The following is an 18,457-nucleotide window of genomic DNA, read 5'->3' on the forward strand; positions in this document are numbered from 1 at the left end:
TAATTAATTAGATAATTTATTTATTTATTTATTTATTTATTTATTTATTTAAAAAAAAAAAAAATTTAAAAAATTAATAATATTACAAATTGTAAAAAATAAATAAAATCAAATTCAAACACATCACCCCACAAATAAAAAATAAAAATATAGCTGAATGCTGTGGGAAATTGTAATATTATTTATTTTTTATTTAAAATAAAAAATAGCTGAATGCTGTGGGAAATTGTTATATTTTAATTATTTTTTTTTTTTAAAATTATTTTTTTTTTTTAATATTAAATATGTCGTAATTAAAAAAAATATAAAAAAAAAATCAATGAATAAAAAAAGTAAAAAGTATTTTTTTATTTTTTATATTTTTTATTTTTTTTTTTAAGTATCCAAAACTCTTACTATTAATCTTTATTAAAAAAATAAAAAAAAAAAAAAAAAAAAAAACAAAAATAATGTATATAAATTTATATAAACACAAAACAAAGGTACTATGTTTTCTTTTACTATTAACTTTCTTTTTGATAAATGGATTTTATGTTTTTAAAGGTAAAATTATTTTTTTTAAAAAAAAAAAAAAAAAAAAAAAATCTATTAATAAAATATTAAATGATTACTAATTTAAATAATAATAATAATAATTAAAAGTAAATAATGAAAATGGATTTTATGTTGGAAATAAAAATGAAACCTTAAAAAGTGAAGGTGGACAATTTAATAAACCTGAAAGTAAAAAAAAAATTATTAGTCAAAACTTAACAATAAAAAATGAAACTTTTGAAATTAATTATAACCACACAACCACCACCACTAAAAATCAAACTCTAAAAAAAAATGAAAAAATTAATAATCAAATTTCAAATGTAAACCAAACTGAACTTTTATTAAAAAATAATAATAATATCAATAGTATTAATAATAATAATAATAATAATAACAATAATAATATAAATAATAATAAAGATAAAGATAAACCAATTTTAAATAATGAAAGTAAAAGTAAATCATTAATATTAAATAGATCATCACCAAATAAAGACAATGAAATTTATTTAAAAAAGAGTGAAATTCAGTCAAGTAAAAGTAAAAGTGAATTAAAAATAATAAAAACCAATTCAAAAAATGTTGTTGATGATGATGATGATGTTGATGATGATGAAGATGATTATTTTCCAATTAATGGTAAAATTCAAAGTTTTGATAATAATGTATTTTTATTAAATGAATCAGTTAATACATTTAAACCAAAATGTAAATATATTGATATTGTTTATACATGGGTTGATGGAACAGATCCAGTTCAAATGAATAAATTAAAAAAATATAAAAAAATTGAAAATAAAAAAATAACATCAATTAAAGAAAATGTTGCAGAAGTATGGAACATTAAAATATTCATTAAGAAGTGTTCGTAAAAATGCACCATGGGTTAGAAAAATTTTCATTATTACTGCAAATCAAATTCCATCTTGGTTTAATATTTCAAATAATGATAATGTTGAATTTATATTTCATGATGAATTATATTTTAATAAGTAAGTACTATTTTTTTTTTTTTTTTATTTTTTTTTTTAAATTAATTACTAATTTTTAATAATAATAATAATAGATCCCATTTACCAACATTTAGTTCAAATTCAATTGAATCAAATTTTTTTAATTTACCAAATCAAGTTTCAAATTGTTTTTTATATTTAAATGATGATGTTTTTTTTAGAAATCCAGTTTTAGCAAGTGACTTTTTTGATGAAAAATTTAATGCTCATGTTTATCAACATAGTAAAATCATATCAAGTGAAACTATAATACCAAATGGTAAATTAATTAGAAATAGTGTTCAATTTACAAATTTAGTATTTAGTAATAGATATTTAGATAGAATTTGGTTTAAAACAAATAGGTATCGTTCAGATCATGGTGTTGGTGTTTTTAATAAACAAATATTGAAAATGGCATATAAAGAATTAAAAGAACAATTTGAATCAACATCATCAAATAGATTTAGATATCCAGAAGATTTAACAATACCATTTTTACATCTCCAATTTTTAAAAAGATATACAACATTTAAAGTGAAACCATCTATAAATGAATATTTTGCACTTAAAGAAGATAATGTAGCTGAATCTTTCAAAAAAATGCAATTAATTTTACTAAAAAATCAGTTTGTTTAAATGATATTTTTAATAAAATTAATGATACAACTTTATTAATTATAAATAACTTTTTTAATAAATATTATCCAATTAAATCACCATATGCCCAATAAAATAAAAAAGAAATGAAATAAAATAAATAGATTAATTTTAGACAATTATTGTATATGTTATAGTTTATTTTATTTAATTTAATTTATTTTAATTATCTTCATCATCATCATCATCATCACTATTTAATAAAAAGTCTTTAATTTCATTTTTAAGTTGTGATGTTGTTAATAATTGTTTTGAATTCTCTTTAATATATGGTGCTATATTTGGAGTTGATTTGAAATCTCTATAAAGGATTTTACAACTATAACATAATGTTTCCTTATTTACTGTAATTGATGATGTTGATGTTGATGATGATGATGAACAACAACCAGTATTATTATTATTATTATTACTACTATTATCTTCAGTTTTATTACAACATGATGAATCTTCTGTTTTTGTTGTTGAACAACATCCATTATTATTATTATTATTATTATTATTATTATTATTATTTTTATTTTCTTTATTGATATTATTATTATTATCCAATATAACCTTTTCTAAACTTTTAATTTCTGCACTTGTCAATGGACTATATATATATATATATATATTTATATTATTTTAAAATTTTAAATTTTATATTTTATATTAAATTAGTAAATAAAGGTTAATTATTATTATTATTATTATTTTTAGAATAAATAAATAAATAAATTACCTTGAACAAATTGAACAATTATAATTTGAATCAATTGAAGGAGAAATTAATTTATCAACAGATCTTAATAAAGTATGAACGGTTTGATTTGAAATATCTTGAAGACAATGTAAAAAGTCTTCACAAAGAGTATTAATTGAATGTTTTGGTTTCAAATTTAATATTGAAAACATTACTGGTACTGGTAAAATATTTAAATGTCTATAATAAATGAAAATTTCTTTTAATAAGAAATCTCTCATTGGTTGATAAAATTTAATATCATCTGTATAAAAAAAAAAAAAAAAAATGTTAACATAAATAATAATAATTAAAAAATATTAATTAATTAATAATATTAATAATAAAAAACAACTTACTTGATGGTTGTTCAATTATAACAGAAGTCTCATTTGGTACAGAGAAACCTCTACCTTTTGAAGTTGATGCAACTAATTGTACAGCTAATCTATTTGAACTTGTACCTAATATAACTTTTTTACAATTTAATTTATGAGCTACTTGAATTAATAATTGATTACGATAGTAGAGTAATAAATCCTCTTTTGAAGTTTCAGAAGATAATTGAGCAAATTGTAGTTTCAATTGGTTGGTTCTTTCACCCAATGGTGTTACAGTACCGAGGATATCTTCCAATGGGATGATTTCTAAATTTGGGAAACCAAGTTTAACATTATTAAATTCTTTTAAGAATTCAATTGTATCATTATGATTTTGGTATGGTGTAATTGAAGACTCATCAATGTGGACACACTTTATATCCAAAAACATCTTTGCCTTACCACTACCCTCAGTACACTGTTTCAATAATTCCAACAACATTGATGAACATGTGCCACCTGATAAAGCAACTAATAATTTCTCTGCATCTCTTTTACTCTCTCTAACTTTAACAATATTCAATTTAAACTTTTTCAAAATTAATTCTCTATAACATTCCCAACATAATTGTTCTGATCTAAAATTAATAATTGGTTTACCAATTGGTTTTTGTTGTTGAGTAATTGGTTCTTCATTATTATTATTATTATTTTCTTCTTCTTTTAATTTTTGTTCTTTTTTTTCTTTTTTTGAAAGTTTTTTATCTTTTACATTATTTGCAACATTATATAAACATTTTACACATTGAGTATTACCATTTGGTATGATTTGAACTTTTCTTGTATTAATTGGTATAGTATTATTAATATCATTATCATTAATACCACATGATGGTAATTCTTCTGATGACATTATTTTTTTTAATATATATATTTATATTTATTTTAAAAAAAAAAAATCAAAGCAAAACTTAAAGTGAGTCGTTTATTTTGAGAAAAATAAAAAAAAAAAAAAAAAAAAAAAAAAAAAAAAAAAAAAAAAATAAAAATAAAAAAAAAAAATGGAAAAACGAATGAATTTATTTTTTTTAATTTTTTTTTTTTTTTTATTTTTAATTAAATATCAACTAATTTTGAATCAGCAAATTCAACCCAAGTATCAACAGCATTAAATTCATAAAAGTTTTTAGGTGGTTGTAATTGTTGATTTTGTTGTTGTTGTTGCTGTTGTATTTGAGATTGTTGAGTTTGTTGTAAAACTTGACCTAATGTTGGTTTTGAAATTGGTTGTTGTTGTTGAGAAGAAGAAGTAGTAGGAGTTATACCAATTACTGGTGGATCTAATAATTTTATAGCCAAACCAATAATTTGTTGCATACCAGGTTTTAATGGAAACATTTCAATTTCAACTTGAATTATTGAATTTGGTTGAATTGGATCTAATTTTGGTAAATGAGAATTAATTTTAATACCATCCATTTTATTTCTAACCAACATAAATTGTGGATATAAAATACGATTAGATTTATTTGATAATTTTGCAATGACAGAGAATGGTTTCTCCAATTTAATTTTATCAGGTATATTAATTAATGAACATTCGATATCCTCTTGATTTAATTTCCTTTGAATCGCAGCAGTTTTTAGTCTACCAATTTCACCGAAATAACTTCTCCATGTTATATCTAATCTACCTAATGGTAATGAATTCTTACTTTCAACATTTTCAATATCTTTTGGTGTAATTTGAAATAAATATTGTCTACTACAACCTTGTTTTAAAAATACAATATTATCTGATGTTGTTAGTTTAATATTCTCTAATAATTCATCTGTATTTTCAATTAATCCTTTTTCATTTAATTTAAATTCTAAATTATTTAAATTATTATCATTTTCTAAATTATTATTATTATTATCTAAATTATTATTATCATCTAAACTATTTTCAAAACTTATATCTTTTGAATTAAAATGTTCAATTGGTTCAAATAAAATTGATTCTATAAATAATGATCCTTGTGTAGCATTTTCTAAACATGCTTCTAAAAATACAACATTCTATATATTTATTTATTTATTATTAATATAATTGTGTTTTTTTTTTTTTTTTTTTTTTTTTTTTTTTTTTTTTTTTTTTTTTTTTTTTCATATAAATAATACATACTGGTAAATTATGAATTCTAGTTTTTAAAACTAATGGATTTAAAACTTGAAATTTAAAATATTTTCTAAATTTTTTTTGTTCTCCTTCTGGTGTTGTATAATTTACAGCACATACTAAACTATTTATATTTAAAAATTTAAAAAAAAAAAAAACAATTTAATATTGGTGTTATGTGTGGTTTTATTAATATAATAAATAAAAAAAAATAAAAATATTTTAAAAACTTACATATTAACACCAGATTCTTTAACTTCACGTTGAACAACAAAATCAGAACTAAAACCAGGATTAAAAGTTGGTACTGATTGTTGTTCAGAATCTAATAATGGTATTCTTGAACTTGTTGTTTGTAATTCAACCTTTAAGAAAACATTTCTAACTTGATATGGTGAATGATTATTTAAACTAATGTAACAACAAAACATTTCACCTAAATATATTACACCAGATTGTAATTGTAACATTGAAGTAACACCTAAACCTTCCATATTGATTGGATTACCATTATTACCAATTAATTGATTATTATCATTACTACCACTACTATTAACTGATCCCATTGATAATGATGTACTATCAATTGATGTTGACATTGTTTCATATGGTAAATCTTGTTTTTCACATAATATTGGATTTATTGTTGGTATATTTGGTTTACTTAACCTCATTACCTTTAAATTTAATAAATGATTTTCTTAAGTGTTTTCCATTTTTATGTTTTTTTATTTTAATTTATATTTTTTATAAAAAATATATATATAAAAAAAAAAAAAAGATATATAAAATGAAAAATTAATTTAGATATTTATCATATGTGTGTATGTGTGTAAATTTTTTTTTTTAATTTGTTGTGTGTTTTTTGAAGAAATTGTAAAAAAAAAAACTTTCATTTTTTTTTTATTTTCAATTTTTTTTTTTTTTTTTTTTTTTTTTTTTTTTTTTTTTTTTCATATCAACTACCATTTTTTTTGAATGATTAATTAAGAAAAAAAAAAAAATAAAAATTCGAAAGCAAAAATATCCCACCTGTACATTAAACACAAACAAACGCAATAAATTTAACGATAAACTTAAACATATATATATATAAATAAAATAATGTCTGAAGTTGAAAATTCAAATACAGTGGATTTACAATCACAATTATTACCATTAGAATTAATTGAAAAATGTATTGGTTCAAGAATTTGGATTGCAATGAAAAATGATAAAGAATTTGTTGGTACATTATTAGGTTTTGATGCTTACGTTAATATATTTTTAAAAGATGTTACTGAATAGTAAGTTTTTTTTTTAAAAAAAAAAAAAAAAATAATAAAAATAGATTCATTCACTCACTCACACACACAAATAATTAACTATTAACCTTTTTTTTTATACCATAATTAATCATAGCGAATATACTCCAGAAGGTTTAAAAACAGTTAAATTAGATAATATTCTTTTAAATGGAAATCATGTTTGTTTGGTAAATATAATAATAATAATTATTCTAATTAAAATAAATATCATAATTGAATAATAATATTAATTTTACTAATAATTTTATTATAAATTTAGCTTGTTCCAGGTGGTGAAGGTCCAAAAGTTAAAGCATAAAATTAAAAAAAAAAAAAAGAAAAAAGGAAAAAAAAAAAAAATTAAAAATAAAAAAAAAAAAAATTAAAAAAATATACTCTATATTATTATATTTTATTTTATTTTATTTTAATTAATAATTTTTGAAATATAAATACAATATCTTTTAACTCTTTGACCATTATTCCAAAGTTTATTAAAATAAGAATAACCATAATCTTCAGATAATTGAATTAAGTAAGTTTCTTTAACTGGTTTATAAATTTTTAGTAATTTTTTTGATTTTGTAAGGATATCTATAATTTGATCACTATAATCTTTATCATCAGTTACAATTGTGAGTGTACCATCTTTTTTTAAACATCTATTAATTTCAATGAGGAATAACTCATTGATAAGACGTTCAGCACCAGACCAAACTGGTGGATTTGGATAATTGATATAAACTTCATTCAAGATATTATCTGGTATGATCTCTTTTAGCGAACCATGAGCATCACCACCCACTATATAAAGGTTATCAATTGCTTCAAGTATCATTTTACTCCAAATTTGAAAGATACGATCGTAACGAATTTCCAAAGAGATCCAATCTGCATCTAAATCTTGACCGGCTCTTTCAGTCACCCAATGACCGTGACCTGAACAAATCTCCATTTTAAGTGATCTATTACTATTGAAATTGCTACCACCCTTTTTATAAGAATTGAATAAACCATTGAATGACGATAATGTAGAGTCTGGTGAGGTTGCAACTGTGACAGGTTTACATTGTTGATCGATACTACGATTGACATTATTCTTAAAAGTATTCTTTGAGAAATAAATACGATTAAAACTTTCCATATTATGATACTTAATTTTTGAACGTGATTCTGTCATTTTTGAAAGATAATTTCTAACACGATCAGATTCTTCATTGATCTCCTGTTTGTTAATTCTTTCAAACAATGAAGAGGAGATCTTATTCTTTTCTGAAAGTTTACCTTTATTTTTATGAGTGGTTTGAGTTGATCTTGGTGCTTTCGATAGAATGTCATCAGTGATACCCAATGCTTTAACCGAGGATTTAATATCACCAGCTAATAACGATGCCAATGATAGACGTGAGAAACAAATGGGTGATATTTGACCTTGCATTCTTTCATAAACTTTACCTAGTAAATCCCAAATCTCTTGTACCATTAAATGATGAGAATAGATTTTTATCAAATATTCAATGGTGGTTGAATCGGGATAGATCTCATTGGCTTTCATTAATTGTATTAATGATTTAGTGATTTCAATATCACCAGATCTAATACAACCACGAAATATGGAATTAAAAGTACGAATATTTGGTTTGGTTTCAATCATACCCTTAATTGTAGCAAATGATTCATCCATATCAATTTCACAAAGTGCTTTCACATAGATTGTATAAACCACTTCATTGGCATTACCATCTTTAACTGCATCTTGAAAAACTTCTTTCACTTTTTTATACTCTTGACATCTTACACATGCATTCAACATAACACCATAGGTAATATGATCTGGTTTTGCTCCAATCTTTTTTAAATAATTATATGCTTTAACCAATTGAACATAATCTTTTGCTTCTGCACATGATGACATTTGTGATGTAATTTTATTAATAACTGCTCTATTATTTCTAACAATTGATTCTTTTTTTGGTTCTTCTTCTTTTTTTACTTCTTTTTCTTTTTCTTTTTCTTCTTTTTTATCATTTAATTTTTTATTTTTCTTTTGATTTACTTTTTTTTCTTCATTAATTTCAGTTGTTTTTTCTGTTTCTGTTGTTTCTGTTGTTGTTGTTGTTGCTGTAGCTGTAGCTATTGTTGGTTCATTTGGCGTTGTTGTGGTTGGTGGTGGTGTTGTTTTTGGTTTCTTTTCTTTTGGTTTCTTTTCTTTTGGTTTTTCATTTGTTAATTTAATTTTTTTATTTGATTCTTCTTGTGTTTTAGTTGGTGGTGTTGGTGTTGGTATTGGTGTTGGTGTTGGAATTACTTTTTTAAAATCATAAAAATCAACAATAACTTTTTTATCACCAATGGTTTTACCATTAACTAAATTTTTAATCTATATAAATAAATAAAAATAAAATAAAATTTGACATTAAATTAGAAATCTTTTTTTTTATTTATATTTTTTTTTACATATGTGCCAACTTACTATTGATAATTGTGATAAATTTTGAGATGATAAAAATGAAATAGTTGTATCAGCATCAACTTTACCAATTAAATCTGGTGGTAAAGTAATTGGAATTGTAATATTTATAGAAGGATTTTGAATAATTTTCTTTAAATTTTCAATAATTTCATTTTTGCTAATTGATTTTGGAATATTTTTAACAATTAATTTTGTAATTGAAACTCCTCCACCGCCTCCTCCTAAAATACCAATTGATGTTGGTGCTGTTGATCCTAATGAATTACCAAATTTTCTTTTTAAATCCATATTTTGAAAATAAAAATAAAAAACGATGGTTATTGTTTTTGATTAATCGTTTTTAAATGAATTTAAAAATAAAAAAAAAAAAAAAAATGAAAAAACGAAAAATTGGATTTTTATTTTTTTTTTATTTTTTTTATTTTTAATTTTTTTATTTTAATTTTACATTTTTCATAATCATTTGTAAGTAATAGTTATTATACTTTTTGATTTTTTACCCCCTTAATGATGACTAATTAATTTTATTTAATTTTATTTTTATTTTAAATTTGTATTTACATTTTTTTTTTTTTTTTAATTTAATTTTTAATTTTTTAATTTTTTTTTTTTTTTTAATTTTTTTTTTAATTTTTGGATTCTTTTTTTCCGCACAATTTTTTTTTTTTTTTTTTTTTTTTTTTTTTTTTTTTTTTTTTTTTTTTTTTAAATTCTTTATTCGATTACATAGAAATTGATTAACAATGCCACCAAAACCTACATACGTTAGTGGGGGTAGTGTTACTCAAACAGGTAGAAGTAAATGGAGATTATCATATATTCCTGAATTTATTTGGGGTATTTTAAATCAAATAACTTTTTTGTAAGTATTTATATATTTATATATATTTTCATTGTTATTATTCTTTTATTAACATATACATATATTTTTAGCTTCTCAACTTTAATAGGTGTAGGTTAAATTTATTTAGGTTTTTTTTTTTTTTTTTTTTTTTTCTTTCAAAATTAAGAGATTATATATATTAATTATAATTAAATTAAATATATTTAGGGTACAGTTGAACCTAGAAGACGTCCAAATAACCAAGGTGGAGGTAGAAGATTAGCAGGATTTGATGGTAATGGTAATGTAACAGGTGGAAGTGGTGTAGGTGGTAGTGGTCCAAGTAAAGGTCCAGATAATGGTTCAAATAATAGAAGAGGTGACATGAAAAATATTTGTATGTATTTCCTTTTTTTTTTTTTTTTTTTTTTCTATTATTTTTTTTTTATTGGGTATTAATTGATCATTGTTTTAAATTTAATTTTAGTGGCATGTAATTCAGCTTCAGGATCTTGAGGTCCGAAATAGGTTAAACTAAATTATTTTTATAGTTTTTTTTTTTTTTTTTTTTTTTAATTTTTTATTTTCCTTTTTTCTTTTTTAGAATAATATTAAACATTTTATTTTACTTTCAAGTATTTTGGAAAAAAAAGAAAAAAAAGAAAAAAAAGAAAAGGAGAAAAAAAGAAAAAAAAAAGAAAAAAAACATATTTATAATTTGGTTATTTAACCATTTAGAGGAATATTGTGAAGAATCAATGATTAGTTTTTAAAACTGTAATGATTTGTTAAATTAAAACCATTTTATTGGCAATTTAACATTGAATAGATCATTTTCATCAGTAACCAATATTCTTTAAAAAAAAAAAAAAAAACAAGATCAAAATAAAAACAAAATTGTATATAGTAATATCATAATAATAATAATAAATTTTTAAATTCCTACTTTGCATCATAATTTTCTTTATTTTTATTTTAAATATTAACTTAAATATTGGATTTTTTTTAGTTATAATCGTTTTAAAAATGGGTAATTATTCAATATCCTTCCAATTTAATAAATTGCCCAATTCAATAGAATCGATAAAGACAATTATTGATTTCTATTTTAAATTTTTTTCATAATTTTAGTTTTTTTCAATTTAAAAATTCATTTTCAAAAATGGCTCCTTAGCATAGTGGTATTGCGCTTCCCTAGTAAGGAAGAGGTCATGAGTTCGATCCTCATAGGAGCCTTTTTTTGAATAATCTTACAAAACCTAGGGATTTATTTTATTAATTACCTAATCTAAACATACCATCAATACATGGATAATCAATCTTGTTAATCCAATATTAAAAAAAAAAAAAAAAAAAAAAAAAAAAAAAAAAAAAAAAAAAAAAAAAAAAAAAAAAAAAGAACAAATTGAGGAAATCAATAACATGACCAGATGGTTCTTATTCTCCTCAGTTAAGAATACATATACAGAAGAGAGAAAATACAAAACTATGATGAAAATAGACAGAGCATATGCAGATTGGAAAGAAGGAGGCATAAAATTATGGGATATAGAACTAAGACATATAGCATTCAAAATCTGGTACATGAACAGGCTACTCCATAACAACTACAACAACAACAACAATACCTTACAAGAATGGTACATGGAGCAATTAAGTAGAAAAAAAGCCCACACTTCAACCCTCAACGATATGTGCAGACACTGGGGTGTATTCAGAGTCAAATTTTACCAAAACCATCCAAAGATAAATGAACTTCCAGACTGTATAAGAAACGACAATGACGAACCACTAAAACTGAAAGAAATTTACGAACTCATGATCAAAGACAGACACCCAACACCAAGAAGAACACTGATGAAAGCAAATCAGAGCCAAAGTTCGAACAAAAGGTCATAGAAACAGAATTACTAAATCTCATCGAAACTGAAAAATTCATCACACTAAAGAAAATCAAACACGACGAAGCAATACTAAAAAACACCAATCAAGATCTTCACAAATACAAATTCAACAAAGCCTGGCAAACCCCAGCAGCTCCGAACCCCCTTCCAATTTAAGTAGTAGTAAAAAAAAAAAAAAAAAAAAAAAAAAAAAAAAAAAAAAAAAAAAAAAAAAAAAAAAAAAAAAAAAAAAAAAAAATATAATATAGTTTAAAAAATTTAATACAAATTGAATAATAAAAATAAAACCGTTTAACAAACACCGCCGAAAAGACACAAGGACATTCCTTGAAGGTCTGATCACAGGTAAAAAAAAAAAAAAAAAAAACCTAATCTAAAATAACAAATCAAAATCAGTACTACCAAATATTATTTCATTCGATCAATTCATCTAATCAATAATATATTATACCTTTGATTTATATATTGAATATATAAATCTCAAATAAATATCTACTCTTCATTTCAAAAAAAAATCAATTAAAAATTCATAAATAAACCTATTATTTCTGTTTATTTCCTATAACCAAAAAACAGTGATTGATCATTATAAAAAAAAAAAAAATAAAAAAAAAATTTATATGTTCAATAATTAATAAAAAATTAATTATTTCCAAAAATAGTATATTATTTTAAATATTCTCCATTTCATATAGAAAAAAATAATTATTAAATTAAATTAAATTATTAAATTATTGAAGATTTATAAATTTAATATAGTTATTCAATAAATATGACATATTTGAAATGTTTTTTTTTATTTGAGTTTTGTCTACAATTTCTCATGGAGCCAACAAGAAATGAAAAATGAAATAATCAAAAAAAGAGATTGTTGTTTGTTGTTTTTTTTGATTTGAAAAAAATATATTTAGTTTTTTTTCTATTATTGATTTTTTTTTTTCAAAAATGGCTCCTTAGCATAGTGGTATTGCGCTTCCCTAGTAAGGAAGAGGTCATGAGTTCGATCCTCATAGGAGCCTTTTTTTGGTTTTGGAGAACCATACAAAACCAAATTCAAAAATGAAACAAAAAAAACCTTAACAAAACAAAGAAATAAACGAGAATTTATACATATAATAAATAAATCACTGTTATATCTTCACCGCCACATTCATTCCTCTTAATTTTACCCTATTTTTGCTCAATAAAGCAAGGGCTATCGTCCTATATACTTTTCAACAATGGCTGATGATCACTCAACTGAATTACAGTTAAATCATACAGATAACAACACAACCAATACAAATAATACCTCCACAACCTCAACAACAAAAAACAAAAGTGCAAAAATCGACACACCTAAAAAACAAACCCCAACAAACCAATTCTCACTTAACAAAGGACTTGATAAAGTGTTACTTTAATCAACCATACATCCGTGAAGAATTAACCTCTAAAGATGACACAAGAATTCAACAAATTCACAAAAACATTCACAAACTCTTCGAAGATATACTGTCGCCATCAGCATTAAAAATAATTGGTGCAACTGCCTTCGTAAATTGCAACGTTGATAAATTAACTTCAATAATCAACCTTCAAAACCAACTTGAACTAAATATCGACAAACTCAACTATAGATTCGAAATATCATCAAATGATTATGCAATCATTAAAACATTCATTCAAACGTACTCACCCAAACATGAAAACGATGCAATTATAAACAACCTCACCAAATTCACCAGTTGTACATCAATTGAATCATTTACTGTCACATACTCATATGCTGTTGCGTTTAAAAGCTACATTATAACATCATCTAATTGATCACACACAACATTGTTGATCAAAAGATCCAACAACCATCTGGTATCACAAGATATATCAAAGCTGCAACACGTAGTGTCACTTAACACAAAATTCAACATGCAAAAAATGCAGATATGGCAACAACTATAAAAAATGCTCTCACAACCCAAATATTAACAAAAACAATCAACCACCAAAAAACAACATTAACACCCCACCAATCAACGAAATTGCAAATTCCAATCGCAATAATAACCCACTTCAAAATAGTGGTTCAAAAGCTACACTAAATGAACCACTTGAAACCAACAATCAATCCCAAAACAATAATGAAATTTCACACAAAAGTGATTCTTCAAATAATAATAACGGGAAAAACTCATTATCAATGAGCAATCCAACCGATCCAACAATTGTACCACAAAAACCTCTACAATCCCAACCAAACAAACCAAGTGCACCAACTCCAAATACAATAAATACAAGAAGAAGCAGCAATGCCTTGACTACACAACCAGTCAATACTGGTGCAGCCAAACCTAAACACACTCAACAATTGATGGTAGAGCTATTTTAGCAGACATTATATTTCCAAATCAATTACCAATTGGTATTCTTGGAATTTACGCACCAGCATCAAATAATACCATCAAAAAGAATTCATATGCAACTTCACTACAAACACTTCTCCACAACCACTCAACAAACCCAATACCAAACCAATCCCAACATGTATCTATTATCGCAGGAGATTTCAACTGTATCCACAACGACAATTCACTATTAGATGATATTATCCAATCCTACACATACCAACACCATCTAATTGATCAAGGTGAATTTAAAAACCTCATACACATGGCAACAGATTAGATAGAATATATACTCAATACAATAGAATAGACCCTGTATTCAGCGATGCATTGTTCTTCAAGATGTTTGAATTTTGCTGCTTTTTCTAATAGTATTTGTTTTGCAAGTTGAGTTTGTTTGTCTTTGTTATATTGATAGTTTTTTAGAGTTTTAATAATTTTTGATTTTACTTTTGACCAATTTGTAAATTGATTGATTGATGTGTTATTGTGATTATTTATTAAATGATTGATAATATTGATCGCTTCATGGTCATTTGCAGTACCAGGTGATAATATCCATCTTTTCTTATGTTTATTTATTTGAAAAGGTGAAGAAATTGTTGTTGATATTGGATTATGATCTGATAATGAAGATGGAATTTGATGGACTTGTGTATATATGTAACAAAAACAAATTACATCAAAACCACACAAACATATTAAAAAAACATATAAATGGAGAAATACCTAGCAAGTATCTATCAGCAATACTAAACAAAAGATCAAAAGATGCAAAAATTGAATCAGTCCAATATGATAACATCATTACATCCGATCCCGACCAAATTGAAAATGCGTTTGTTGAATTCTACACAAATCTATATAGCTTACAAATATGTTGTCCAATTACTCACCAGCTCATGCTAAACACATGGCCCATCATAAAAAAGAATATTGGATGGTTTAGACTCACCATTTATACAAGATGAAGTTGAAGCTGCAATTAAAGACCAAGTTAAACCCATTCTCACTACATTATTCAACGATATACTAGAAAATCCTCACCACATCACAACAGAATTCACCGAAGGTCTTATACACACAATATACTAGAAAGGCAACCCCTTACTCATATCAAATCGTCGTCCCATTACACTTCTAAACACTGATTACAAAATCCTCTCAAAAGTAATCAATGCACGTCTTCTGAGAATACTTCCTTTCATCATCAACAACAACCAAACTGGTTTCGTACCCCACTGACTCATCATAGACAACATCATCAACATCAATGAATTAATCAACTACCTCTAATCTAAAAACCTCCCTGGTATCATCACACTATTTGACTTCTTTAAAGCATTTGATTCTATCTCTCACGATAGTATTAAAAGAACATTAATTCATATTGGTATACCAATAAAATTAATAAATTTAATCCACAAGCTATTATCTGACTCATTAGCAAAAATTTCAATTAATGGTAAAACGACCAGAAAATTCGATATTATAAGAGGTGTAAAACAAGGTGACCCAATCTCAGCCACTTTATTTGTAATTGTAATTGAAATATTAGCAAGAACAATAAATGCAGACAATACAATAATTGGATTACCAATTTCACCCAATCCACAAATTAAAATCAAATTTACCCAATTTGCAGACGACTCTACAACATACAACATCAACTACGAACAACAACAATCAATCAAACATTTCGATAATTTCTTCAACATCATCATTAAATTTTGACAAAAGTGCAATAATAGAAATCGACCCCCACAAAATCACTGATAAACACATAATAAACAACATTCCATAATCAAAAAGAATACCAATAACCAAAAAAGATCAATCAGAAAGAGTCCTTGGCTATTTCTTTAATCATAATGGTTTACATAGGAAATTACCAGAAACAATGAAAACACTGATCAAATCATTAGTACTATGGTAAAACTAGTGGCACAACATTAAAAACAAAAACAACCATCATAAACACCTACTCACTATCACCAATAACATATTTATCATACCTTGAAGAATTTACAAAAGATGAAGAAATTCAAATTAATAAATTAATCTCATGGTTTATGAATTCTCCCGCAAATTCTGAATCACCAACTCTCAATACCAATTCCATTGAAAACAACACATCAACCACGACAAATTAAAATATTTTATATATAAAAATTGCAATGGAAACAAAAACTGGTCACTAACAAAAAACCAAACAACAAAATTAAACACACTCATTTATAAACCACAAACAAACAACAAAGCATTTAAACCAGATCCAACAATCAATATTAATTTTAATTTGCAGAAAACGCACAATATAAAATATACAGGTTCAACTGGAATTATATAAAAACAAATCTTGATCTAGTCAGAACACATGCATATTGGAACATAATCTCATTAGTTATTCACCAAATATGGATATGGTTATGCAAATCATTATTTGACATCAATATAACTCAATCAATTGACAATTGGAACAACCAAATAAACAACACAACACTAGATTATGATATATTAAAATCAAAATGGCACAAGCTAATAAGATTGGAATATTCAAGAACATTATCAAACTTTAACCAATACTCAATTAAAAACAACCTCACAAAAACTCAAAAAGAAACCCAATGGTCCGAAACCATCAAAAAATTTAAAAAAGAATAGAGCATAAACACAAATGAACCAATTCCAACAATTACACCACCAATTAATTATTAATTACCTAATCTAAAATAACATACCATATTAAATTCACAAAAACTAAAAAACCTAAAATAAATAAATAAAAATAACATACTAATTGTATACTACAATAGTTTATTTATATCAAAAAAAAAAAAAAAAAAAAAAAATTCAAAAAAGTAAAAAAAAACCGAAACAAAGAAATAGTTTATTTTATATCAAAAAAAAAAAAAAAAAAAAACAATCAAAACCCAAGGGTTCGACTCCCAATAATTAATTTATTTTTTAAAATATTATAATTTTTAAAATATTTTAAAAATAAATTAATTATTGGGAGTCGAACCCTTGGGTTTTAAGTTTTTCCCTTCAAAATTCACAAAACTTTATTTTTTGAAGGGAAAAACTCAATTTTTAGTTGCCCCTTCTTGAGATGAATCTGATTTAATTAAATAGGTTACAGGTGCCTTTTAAGGTGGTATGGTTTTTTTTGAATTGGATAACGCAATTATTAGTTGCTTCTCCTTGAGATGCTAGATCTCATTTTATTGTAATATTTTTTACCAGTTCTCCAAAAGAGGGGTTAGTTTACTTTTTTTTTTTTTTTTTTTTTTTTTTTTTTTTTTTTTTTTTTTTTTGTTTGGAATTTTGAATTGTATTATTACTTTTGATTAAAACATCTTTTTTGTCCAAACTTTTTTCTAAATCTTTTTTTAATTTATCGTCGGCTTCGTGATTGATGTTGATGACACATTTGAATTGTTTTTTTTTATTTGTGTTTTACCAGGGTCATTTTCGAAGATAATTTCATCAGAAATACCGATTGATGGACTACTTTCGTCCATTTTATAGTCGTCTATTTTCTTTTGGGTATTACAGTTTTGTTCTATTTCAACCAAATGTTTTTTATTTGTTCCAGAAGCTTGAGACAATGAATTGGCTATCTCACAATGAAGACCAAGTGCGGATAGAATAGTTGAAAAGATATTTTAATGATTCTTATATTTTTTATTAAAATTATTTATTTGTTTTATTTAAAATAGTTGGTGGTTCAATTTGTTTTTTTCTTGTCCAATTTCATCATTTTCTTTTATCACATCACATAATCTAACAATTTTTCCATTTATATACTGAAGATTTGTTAATAATTCGGTTCTTCCATTAAAAAATTTTTTTTGATAAAGTTGGTATATTCACTGAGGCTCATACCCTCCATTCCTTGACCAGAAACCATTTTGCAATCTTTAAAGTAACCTCTTGAGAATTTATAATGATTAAAAAGGATAATGTCAATTATTTTTACCATTTTTTCTTTACAATCGGCTGTGCACACATTAGGTTAAAACATTGGAAATTCATTTGGATCGGTTAATAACCATAGGTATTTATTCTTATCTTCCTCAGCTTCTTCAACGGAAAGATGTGGGCACTTATTATTAGCTCTATCTTTCATTATTTAAGTTGTGACTATAAATATGTTTGTGTGATAATGTTTTATTTAATGCTAGTAAAAA

General features: G+C 23.9%; 10 protein-coding genes and 2 non-coding genes across 12 annotated transcripts; 8 read left to right on the top strand and 4 right to left on the bottom strand.

The window, feature by feature from the left end:
* Positions 1–449: 449 nt before the first annotated feature.
* Positions 450–2,168, top strand: gpt6 (hypothetical protein; the record flags this gene model as incomplete). Its single annotated transcript, XM_641800.1, has 4 exons — positions 450–543; positions 643–1,292; positions 1,357–1,529; positions 1,604–2,168. 4 exons carry the CDS (start codon positions 450–452, stop codon positions 2,166–2,168), a joined length of 1,482 nt encoding a protein of 493 aa, XP_646892.1.
* Positions 2,169–2,351: 183 nt separating this feature from the next.
* On the bottom strand, positions 2,352–4,146 carry ctu2 (cytosolic thiouridylase subunit 2; the record flags this gene model as incomplete). Its single annotated transcript, XM_641801.1, has 3 exons — positions 2,352–2,784; positions 2,914–3,178; positions 3,273–4,146. 3 exons carry the CDS (start codon positions 4,144–4,146, stop codon positions 2,352–2,354), a joined length of 1,572 nt encoding a protein of 523 aa, XP_646893.1.
* Positions 4,147–4,349: 203 nt separating this feature from the next.
* Positions 4,350–6,290, bottom strand: DDB_G0269062 (DUF974 family protein; the record flags this gene model as incomplete). The annotated part of the gene is made up of 4 exons (XM_641802.2): positions 4,350–5,294; positions 5,401–5,518; positions 5,629–6,095; positions 6,285–6,290. 4 exons carry the CDS (start codon positions 6,288–6,290, stop codon positions 4,350–4,352), a joined length of 1,536 nt encoding a protein of 511 aa, XP_646894.2.
* A 208-nt stretch (positions 6,291–6,498) lies between these two features.
* On the top strand, positions 6,499–6,999 carry lsm5 (LSM domain-containing protein; the record flags this gene model as incomplete). Its single annotated transcript, XM_641803.1, has 3 exons — positions 6,499–6,680; positions 6,796–6,868; positions 6,961–6,999. The coding sequence occupies 3 exons, from the start codon at positions 6,499–6,501 to the stop codon at positions 6,997–6,999; spliced, it is 294 nt and encodes a 97-aa protein (XP_646895.1).
* Positions 7,000–7,107: 108 nt separating this feature from the next.
* DDB_G0268718 (hypothetical protein) lies at positions 7,108–9,441 on the bottom strand (the record flags this gene model as incomplete). Its single annotated transcript, XM_641804.1, has 2 exons — positions 7,108–9,060; positions 9,154–9,441. 2 exons carry the CDS (start codon positions 9,439–9,441, stop codon positions 7,108–7,110), a joined length of 2,241 nt encoding a protein of 746 aa, XP_646896.1.
* Positions 9,442–9,896: 455 nt separating this feature from the next.
* On the top strand, positions 9,897–10,504 carry selk (selenoprotein K; the record flags this gene model as incomplete). Its single annotated transcript, XM_641805.2, has 4 exons — positions 9,897–10,015; positions 10,087–10,105; positions 10,205–10,373; positions 10,464–10,504. 4 exons carry the CDS (start codon positions 9,897–9,899, stop codon positions 10,502–10,504), a joined length of 348 nt encoding a protein of 115 aa, XP_646897.2.
* Positions 10,505–11,140: 636 nt separating this feature from the next.
* On the top strand, positions 11,141–11,212 carry tRNA-Thr-AGU-6. The gene has a single exon. It is a non-coding gene; the product is annotated as a tRNA-Thr (tRNA).
* A 186-nt stretch (positions 11,213–11,398) lies between these two features.
* DDB_G0268722 (hypothetical protein) lies at positions 11,399–11,875 on the top strand (the record flags this gene model as incomplete). Its single annotated transcript, XM_641806.1, has 1 exon — positions 11,399–11,875. The coding sequence occupies one exon, from the start codon at positions 11,399–11,401 to the stop codon at positions 11,873–11,875; it is 477 nt and encodes a 158-aa protein (XP_646898.1).
* Positions 11,876–12,827: 952 nt separating this feature from the next.
* Positions 12,828–12,899, top strand: tRNA-Thr-AGU-7. Its single transcript has one exon. It is a non-coding gene; the product is annotated as a tRNA-Thr (tRNA).
* A 201-nt stretch (positions 12,900–13,100) lies between these two features.
* Positions 13,101–14,248, top strand: DDB_G0269064 (hypothetical protein; the record flags this gene model as incomplete). Its single annotated transcript, XM_641807.1, has 2 exons — positions 13,101–13,273; positions 13,942–14,248. The coding sequence occupies 2 exons, from the start codon at positions 13,101–13,103 to the stop codon at positions 14,246–14,248; spliced, it is 480 nt and encodes a 159-aa protein (XP_646899.1).
* A 651-nt stretch (positions 14,249–14,899) lies between these two features.
* DDB_G0268724 (hypothetical protein) lies at positions 14,900–16,417 on the top strand (the record flags this gene model as incomplete). Its single annotated transcript, XM_641808.1, has 5 exons — positions 14,900–14,919; positions 15,028–15,102; positions 15,197–15,336; positions 15,607–15,806; positions 16,190–16,417. The coding sequence occupies 5 exons, from the start codon at positions 14,900–14,902 to the stop codon at positions 16,415–16,417; spliced, it is 663 nt and encodes a 220-aa protein (XP_646900.1).
* A 1,239-nt stretch (positions 16,418–17,656) lies between these two features.
* Positions 17,657–17,788, bottom strand: DDB_G0268952 (hypothetical protein; the record flags this gene model as incomplete). Its single annotated transcript, XM_641809.1, has 1 exon — positions 17,657–17,788. The coding sequence occupies one exon, from the start codon at positions 17,786–17,788 to the stop codon at positions 17,657–17,659; it is 132 nt and encodes a 43-aa protein (XP_646901.1).
* Between the last annotated feature and the right edge of the window lie 669 nt (positions 17,789–18,457).

The sequence above is a fragment of the Dictyostelium discoideum genome, assembly GCF_000004695.1.
Source record: "Dictyostelium discoideum AX4 chromosome 1 chromosome, whole genome shotgun sequence".
Lineage (NCBI taxonomy): Eukaryota > Evosea > Eumycetozoa > Dictyosteliales > Dictyosteliaceae > Dictyostelium > Dictyostelium discoideum.